Here is an 8,729-nt window from a genome sequence, read left to right as displayed (position 1 = left end):
GTTACATGTTGTATCAGAGCCGAACCTCTTCTAGTACGGTGTGGTTCGGGGATGAACCAAGCGGAAGCTGGTGGGCCTGTGACGCCCGGGGATGAAGTACGAAGTGATCGCCGGTGCAAAAAAGCACAGACAAGGAGCGGCTCCGATTAAGGCTTCCAAGCGGAAGGGCGCAGGGATGAACCGAAACACACCCGAACGAGAGGGATTCCGAGAATATATTGGAATGGGACAACATATTCAAGAAGAGCTTAAAGGATTTGATTGGGCTACTCATATCAATAAGATGCATATTCTTTTCTAGTGCCCACGTGGAAGAAACTCCAAGGTTAAGCGTGCTTGGCTTGGAGCAATTTCAGGATGGGTGATCCCCTCGGAAGTTTCTTGGGGAGCATGCGAGTGAGGACAAAAAACGCTAGAAAAGACTCGTATTGGTCTGTGGGGACCGCCGTCAAGTCTGGAGCCGGGCTATTACAAAAGTTGGCCTTAATCATATAAAAGATATTAAGCACACTAACGTGACCTCGAGGGAGAAACCAAGACAAGTTCTAATGAAATACATGCAAGCTCAAATAAAACGCTTAAGAAAAAGAAATAAGATTGTAAAATAATGACAGTCTAGGATCAAAATCTCACAGCTTATTTCATTGACTACAACACCATAGAGACCATAATCATCGTTCATCAATCATACATAGCCTCAACAAAATTAATACAAAATGCATGGAATTTCAAAATTTTAAGCAAAAATCATCTTAGGCCAGTAGCACAAAATCTCTATACAACTCAAATCCTCATCTAGGATTCACAACAGATCAACCATCAAGCAAGACTAACAGATTTAACAGCAAAAACAAAGACCTTAAACGGAAAACAACCAACAAAAACATAGGATAAATATCATGAAAACCCCTAAAGTATACCCGCTTTATCAAAAATACCTTGAAACTTTCAAAATGTTCTCTATACCCTCAAATTATCAGTTTTTTATCAAATATATCCCGCATCTATTTTTCGATCACCAAAAACGTGATGTGGCTCGCCGGATGCCACAATGTATTTTATATTCTATTTTTTAAAATGCAATGGCAAAAACGACGTCGTTTCGTACCATATCATTTAAAACAATCCACTCTAAAATTTAAAATTCACTTCTATCGTGTTTGAAATTTACGCTAACAACCTAGAATTAGGGATAAACACGATAGAATATCGTACGAAACGAAGTCATTTTTTCATGTCATTAAAAAAATAGAATATAAATTACAGTGTGGCATTCGGCGAGCCACATCACGTTTATGTAACCGAAAAATAGATGCGGGATATATTTTATAAAAACCTGATAGTTTGAGGGTTTAGAGAACATTTCAAAAGTTTCAAGGTATTTTTGATAAAGTGGATATAGTTTTTCATGATATTTACCCAAAAATATAAGTGCACCCACAAAGACACATCCCCCCAAACTTATTCACCACAAAAGAGAATAAGTTTGAAAAGGAATTGTGGGGCATGAAACGAATAAACAAAAAAAAATGAACTCACCAGAATTGGATTGCCTCCCAATAAGCATTTTTTTAAACGTCGTTAGCTCGACAGAAAAATAATTTCCTCAAGGAGGTTGGTACAAGCAATGTTGCGATCAACCACGCTCTGCTCCACACTTGCCGGCCATGTCTCTTCCCTGAGATTTCTGCTCAGCTGGGTCCTGCCAAGAAAAATAGTCATCATCAAATATGTTAGGAGCTTCAACTCTTACCTTTCACAGATCTTTGGCTTGTTTTAGCACTTCGTCCTCATGGCTGCGGGCTGGTCTATAGACAGAACGTTTGGCTATCATCATTCATACGAAGCATGAGCTTCCCTTTTTCCACGTCAATTAAAGCTCTTCCCGTTGCCAAGAACGGGGGACCCAAAATCAGCAGGATATTATTGTTGTCCTCTGTGTCCAACACCACAAAATCGGCTGGGAAAATTAAATCCCTCACCTTACAAGCACGTCCTCCACAACTCCATGTGGGTAGGTAACCAACCTATCTACCATCTGCAACACCATAGATGTAGGCTTCATCTCCCCAATGGCCAGTCGCTGAAAAATAGAGAGATGCATAAGATTGATGCTCGCTCCCAAATCACAGAGCGCCCTTCCAAACTGCTGGCCTCCAATAATGCATGATAAGGTGAAACTGCTCGAATCCTTGATCTTCGCATGCAGCTTTCTTTGTAGAATTGCACTACACTCCTCGTTGAGGTTGACAGTCTCGAAATCCCCCAACTTTTTCTTGCGCGAGACAACGTCCCTAAGGAACTTGGCATACTGGGGCATCTCCTGTAAGGCTTCCACCAGTGGTATATTGATGTTCACTTTTTTAAAAATCTCTAATAATTTAGAGAACCACTCTTTCACCCCCTCTTTCTGATGACGTGAATACAAACATGATCATTAACTGGATAGTTAAAAGAAATCAAATTAAAATAAGAAACCATCAATTATCAATTTCCAAAGCTATATATCCCAAATATGCCGGTATATGACGAAACCAAATAAATGAGTAAATATGTGCAAAGCAACCAAATAATTTTTTTTAGTTTGCAACAACTTAAATCACCATCGTCAATAACAGAATAAAAGCATTCGAAACAAATACATATTGATTGGATGTAGTTGAACATAATATATATTAATTGACTATACATATTTTCAATTAATTCACAAACTAATTCATAATACATTCAAATAAGAAAAGACACGATCTTTTCCAATGCAAACCGAATAGATTCAAAACTAATTCATATATCTAAAACGGCAGATTTAATAAGAAATTGAAGCAATCGAATAAAAATAATTTTAATAAACATGATTGCAAGTCTCAAAATCAAATTTAAAAAATCTACAATAGTATCTTGCAGGAAAGATAGAATAATGAATATAGAATAATCTCGGAACAATCATGTTGATAACGTGTTGAACGTAGAAAGAAGATGAGAAGAAGAGAGAATGACATAAGAGCACAAATAGAATAAATCTGCAGGAGCCTCCCATTATGAGGACTAAATGCCTCTATGATAACACTCATTTTTCTATGGTTTTTAATGTTCTTTTGATGTTAATTTTATAGGAAATTGAGTGTTTGATGATTGTTTTATGCTTTTATTGCTTTATCTTGTAAACTATGTTACTTGCTCGAACTTTGATGGATTTTACAGGATTTTTGAGATGGAATTTAGAAATATTGTCAGAAATAGAAGTTGTAGTTCGTCTCAAGAGAAGTTCGTGAGTGCAAACAGATCGTGAATCGGACTTTGGATGAGAAAGTTATGGCCAAAACAAGAAAGTCGCGCACAGCAGTGAATAGTGTTGACGGAAATTTCCGAATTTTCGGGAACTTTCGGGTTTTTTATATTTTCTCAGTATTTTCGAGTTTTACACTGTATTTATCTCCTGTGCCTATATATAGGTCGTTTCCCTGACCTATTAGACACATCTTTTTACATCTCTTCACCTCCTTTCTTTTTCTTTTTCTTTTTTTCAGTTTTACATTCAGTTTTCATAGATTAGATTTATTTCTGCATATTCAAGCTGCTACAATTGTTCTTATTTTTATATAATTCAGTTCTTTCAATTGTGTTCTTTTTAATTATGTTTATGTTTTATTTTACGATATCTGGCTAGTTCGTTAATCTGAACCTAGGGTTTGTACATAGCTGATTGATTATGTGTTTTTGATTTATTGATATCAATTTGCCTTCCAACTTATGATTCATGATTCCTGGTGCCTGTTCTCTTGTGAATTATCTGATCAATGATTTACATGTCTAGCTGTTCAGTTTGAGTCTTGAATGCGATAATTGTTCAGCCGATTCAGGAATGCATGATATAGTGTTAGCCTTGAGTCTTGAATGCGATAGGTGAAGCTATAGGAAGGTATTCTTTATGTGCTATTGGGAGTTAATTTATTCCTTGGAGTCTTGAATGTGAAAAGGGATTAATTAATCTACGTTCATAGGTGGTCGTTAGAGACGCTTGTGGATAATATAGTGATCTTTCATCAGGGTTGGATTAAAATTGGTAATTGAATCAATAGGTTGAATGCATGTAGTTGATTGGTGAAAATACATCCCTAGGGTCAGAGTTTTCCATATTTGAATTTATCTACGTATTTTTATTAGTTTCTATTTGCGTTTTAATTTACGTCAACCAATCTCTACCTTTCGTTGCCTGAATATTACTATAGTTTAATTAGGATTACTTAGAGTAATTCGTTATAATAGTCCCTGTGGATACGATACTCGGTTACTGATTTTGTGCTACAATTGCACCGTGTTAGTTGCGGTAATTTGTTGCTAATAAAATAGTGATCAACTTTTTGGCGCCGTTGCCGGGGACTATTTAGAATTTACTTTAATATTTCTGACTAGACTTAAGCATTATTTCAGGTTTTTTTTTTTTTTTTTTCATGGCTCCTGATGTTTGAACTGATGTGTCCCTCAGAGTGTAGGCGTATAGTGGAAGATCTAGAAAGACTGCTCGAAGAATCGGACAGGCGTGCACAACATCAGTCTTTTTCAAAGCTGCAGGATGCGGAGGAGAAAGATGAGGAGATTGAGAAAATAGCAGCTGATGAGCCCCCTACTCCAAAGGAGGATTTTAGCATCCCTCCTATTTTTGTTGCTATAGAGCTTGTTTCTATTCCTACTCCTCCCAGACCCGAGTACAAGCTTGTTGCTCCATTCACCTGCTACTTGGCCAAGCCAAATACTGATGAAAAGAGGACCAAGTTCATGGAGATCTCTTTGAAGCAGGATGATCCCGATAGCTTTATTGTTGCTTGTGCGATTAGTTGGCTTACCTTTTCAGAGGTGTTATGGGATTTAAAAGTTTATCTTCTTTTGATGCCTCTCATTGCTTTCCACCGTGTGGGGATAGGATGAGCCATGAGGTATTGTCGAGCTCTAGACGTTAAATTAAGCATTTGTTGGGAGGTAACCCAACCGTTTCTTCTTTGTTTTGTTTTTCGTTCTTTTTGTTCCTTTGTTTTCTTTGTTTTGTTTGGGAGTTTAGTGCAGTGTTGAGCTTGGAAGATGCGGGAACTCGTGCCTTGTCCATACTACCACCATGGAGCATGTGTTTCTGTGAGTAGTGACACACATATCATCATCCCTCCAAACTTATTTTCGAACTTATGTTCTGTAATAAGTTTGGGGGAGGGGGGTGAGAGTAGATATGTGTATCACTTTTATCTTTTTGTTTGCTTTATTGTTTTATCCTGCTTGGTTGGTGGTGTGTGTTTGTTTTTTTTTTTTGAGTTGATTATTTCTCCATTAGATTTCTGGTGAGATGCCAATGATGATTTCTGTGAAAAAAAATTGGAGTTAGATTTTCTTTGATGATTTAAGCATAATTGGAACTAATTTGCATAATTCTAGAGTGATTTTGACCTTGACTTTTAGACGTTGAATAAACCTGTGAGATTTTGAGCCATAACTGTTTATTATACACAATTTATTCTTTGTTGTGAGTTTTGTCATGCATGTGGTGATCTTCTAGAACTTGCCATGGTTTCTGTGTCGAGGTTGCTGTTGTGCCTAGGATTAGGAGATGATTTTAGGCCATCTTTTGTTAGCCACATTTTATTATCCCAAACACTGTCCTTAATGGAAAAATTATCATTTGTTATCCACTTTGAGCCTATTTAGCTTTTATTCTTTAGCCGGATGATAGGGGGTGATGTAGTATATGGGAATCTTTGTGTGGTGAATATCATAGTGGGCCATGAAGAAAGAAGGGATGACATTGTGCTACTATTTACTCTTATAAGCTCTAGAAAGTTGTAAAAAGAAAAAAAAAATGTTGAGAAAAAAAAGAGAAAAGAAAAAAAAGAAGAAAAAAAAAAGAAGAGAAAAAGTGTGAAGTCGAGTGTATATTGAGAAATTTGTTAGAGAATCGACTTCGTGTGTTGGAAATAAATGGAGAGCATAAAAGAGTGTTTAGTTCTATTTTGTGATGATTAAATCCCTTGAGTTGTGTTGATTATGGTGACATAGTTGGGTGGAAGATGAAATTTATTCCATACTTGATTTGTGAAGTTATAAGGTGTTGGTGTTCTTAATTATTTTGAGTCACTTAGCCTATATTTCCCTACCTTAACCAATGTCCCTACATTATAACCCAAAGAAAAAGACCTTTTTGATCTTAGTCCTGGCACACTATTAGCGATGGAGATTGTAGACGATTGGCAAGCTTATGGTAAGTGATCTATATTGCATTGAATTCGATGAGAGCATACACGTCCTATACGTTCCATCAAATTCAGAGTTGTGTGATACACATACCTTGTGAGATTCAATTGTTTGGAATGTCAAGGTTGATTTTGCAATAGGTTGTGTTTATTGGTGAATTTTGTGTTTAATTGTTGAGGATTTGAGAATTCTATTATTCTTTATCTTTCGGAGGCATCTATGAGCCATATTTCTTACCCATTCGTGTTATTGATTGTGTTATTCTCATTATTCGAGGACGAACAATGGTTTAAGTTTGGGGGAGTTGATAACACTCATTTTTCTATGGTTTTTAATGTTCTTTTGATGTTAATTTTATAGGAAATTGAGTGTTTGATGATTGTTTTATGCTTTTATTGCTTTATCTTGTAAACTATGTTACTTGCTCGAACTTTGATGGATTTTACAGGATTTTTGAGATGGAATTTAGAAATATTGTCAGAAATAGAAGTTGTAGTTCGTCTCAAGAGAAGTTCGTGAGTGCAAATAGATCGTAAATCGGACTTTGGATGAGAAAGTTATGGCCAAAACAAGAAAGTCGCGCACAGCAGTGAATAGTGTTGACGGAAATTTCCGAATTTTCGGGAACTTTCGGGTTTTTTATATTTTCTCAGTATTTTCGAGTTTTACACTGTATTTATCTCCTGTGCCTATATATAGGTCGTTTCCCTGACCTATTAGACACATCTTTTTACATCTCTTCACCTCCTTTCTTTTTCTTTTTCTTTTTTTCAGTTTTACATTCAGTTTTCATAGATTAGATTTATTTCTGCATATTCAAGCTGCTACAATTGTTCTTATTTTTATATAATTCAGTTCTTTCAATTGTGTTCTTTTTAATTATGTTTATGTTTTATTTTACGATATCTGGCTAGTTCGTTAATCTGAACCTAGGGTTTGTACATAGCTGATTGATTATGTGTTTTTGATTTATTGATATCAATTTGCCTTCCAACTTATGATTCATGATTCCTGGTGCCTGTTCTCTTGTGAATTATCTGATCAATGATTTACATGTCTAGCTGTTCAGTTTGAGTCTTGAATGCGATAATTGTTCAGCCGATTCAGGAATGCATGATATAGTGTTAGCCTTGAGTCTTGAATGCGATAGGTGAAGCTATAGGAAGGTATTCTTTATGTGCTATTGGGAGTTAATTTATTCCTTGGAGTCTTGAATGTGAAAAGGGATTAATTAATCTACGTTCATAGGTGGTCGTTAGAGACGCTTGTGGATAATATAGTGATCTTTCATCAGGGTTGGATTAAAATTGGTAATTGAATCAATAGGTTGAATGCATGTAGTTGATTGGTGAAAATACATCCCTAGGGTCAGAGTTTTCCATATTTGAATTTATCTACGTATTTTTATTAGTTTCTATTTGCGTTTTAATTTACGTCAACCAATCTCTACCTTTCGTTGCCTGAATATTACTATAGTTTAATTAGGATTACTTAGAGTAATTCGTTATAATAGTCCCTGTGGATACGATACTCGGTTACTGATTTTGTGCTACAATTGCACCGTGTTAGTTGCGGTAATTTGTTGCTAATAAAATAGTGATCAACTTTTTGGCGCCGTTGCCGGGGACTATTTTGAATTTACTTTAATATTTCTGACTAGACTTAAGCATTATTTCAGGTTTTTTTTTTTTTTTTCATGGCTCCTGATGTTTGAACTGATGTGTCCCTCAGAGTGTAGGCGTATAGTGGAAGATCTAGAAAGACTGCTCGAAGAATCGGACAGGCGTGCACAACATCAGTCTTTTTCAAAGCTGCAGGATGCGGAGGAGAAAGATGAGGAGATTGAGAAAATAGCAGCTGATGAGCCCCCTACTCCAAAGGAGGATTTTAGCATCCCTCCTATTTTTGTTGCTATAGAGCTTGTTTCTATTCCTACTCCTCCCAGACCCGAGTACAAGCTTGTTGCTCCATTCACCTGCTACTTGGCCAAGCCAAATACTGATGAAAAGAGGACCAAGTTCATGGAGATCTCTTTGAAGCAGGATGATCCCGATAGCTTTATTGTTGCTTGTGCGATTAGTTGGCTTACCTTTTCAGAGGTGTTATGGGATTTAAAAGTTTATCTTCTTTTGATGCCTCTCATTGCTTTCCACCGTGTGGGGATAGGATGAGCCATGAGGTATTGTCGAGCTCTAGACGTTAAATTAAGCATTTGTTGGGAGGTAACCCAACCGTTTCTTCTTTGTTTTGTTTTTCGTTCTTTTTGTTCCTTTGTTTTCTTTGTTTTGTTTGGGAGTTTAGTGCAGTGTTGAGCTTGGAAGATGCGGGAACTCGTGCCTTGTCCATACTACCACCATGGAGCATGTGTTTCTGTGAGTAGTGACACACATATCATCATCCCTCCAAACTTATTTTCGAACTTATGTTCTGTAATAAGTTTGGGGGAGGGGGTGAGAGTAGATATGTGTATCACTTTTATCTTTTTGTTTGCTTTA

The 8,729-nt window shown here is 36.5% G+C and overlaps 1 protein-coding gene across 1 annotated transcript; it reads right to left on the bottom strand.

The window, feature by feature from the left end:
* Window positions 1–1,581: 1,581 nt before the first annotated feature.
* Window positions 1,582–2,320, bottom strand: LOC131002459 (uncharacterized). The gene is made up of 2 exons (XM_057928954.1): window positions 1,983–2,320; window positions 1,582–1,702 (listed from the first exon to the last, which is right to left on the bottom strand). Exons 1-2 carry the CDS (start codon window positions 2,318–2,320, stop codon window positions 1,582–1,584), a joined length of 459 nt encoding a protein of 152 aa, XP_057784937.1.
* Between the last annotated feature and the right edge of the window lie 6,409 nt (window positions 2,321–8,729).

This window comes from Salvia miltiorrhiza, unplaced genomic scaffold (genome assembly GCF_028751815.1).
Source record: "Salvia miltiorrhiza cultivar Shanhuang (shh) unplaced genomic scaffold, IMPLAD_Smil_shh fragScaff_scaffold_135_1, whole genome shotgun sequence".
Classification (NCBI taxonomy): domain Eukaryota; kingdom Viridiplantae; phylum Streptophyta; class Magnoliopsida; order Lamiales; family Lamiaceae; genus Salvia; species Salvia miltiorrhiza.
The sequence above is the reverse complement of the archived record's forward strand: the minus strand, read 5'-3'. Positions and strand labels throughout refer to the sequence as shown.

What these genes read in the sequence shown, in the direction of transcription:
- LOC131002459 (XM_057928954.1), bottom strand. Translation starts at nt 2,320, where the DNA reads ATGCCCCAGTATGCCAAGTTCCTTAGGGACGTTGTCTCGCGCAAGAAA. An exon ending in GTGGAGGACGTGCTTGTAAG is followed by an intron (nt 1,703 to 1,982) that starts GTGAGGGATTTA and finishes TTTTCTTGGCAG; the next exon opens with GACCCAGCTGAGCAGAAATC.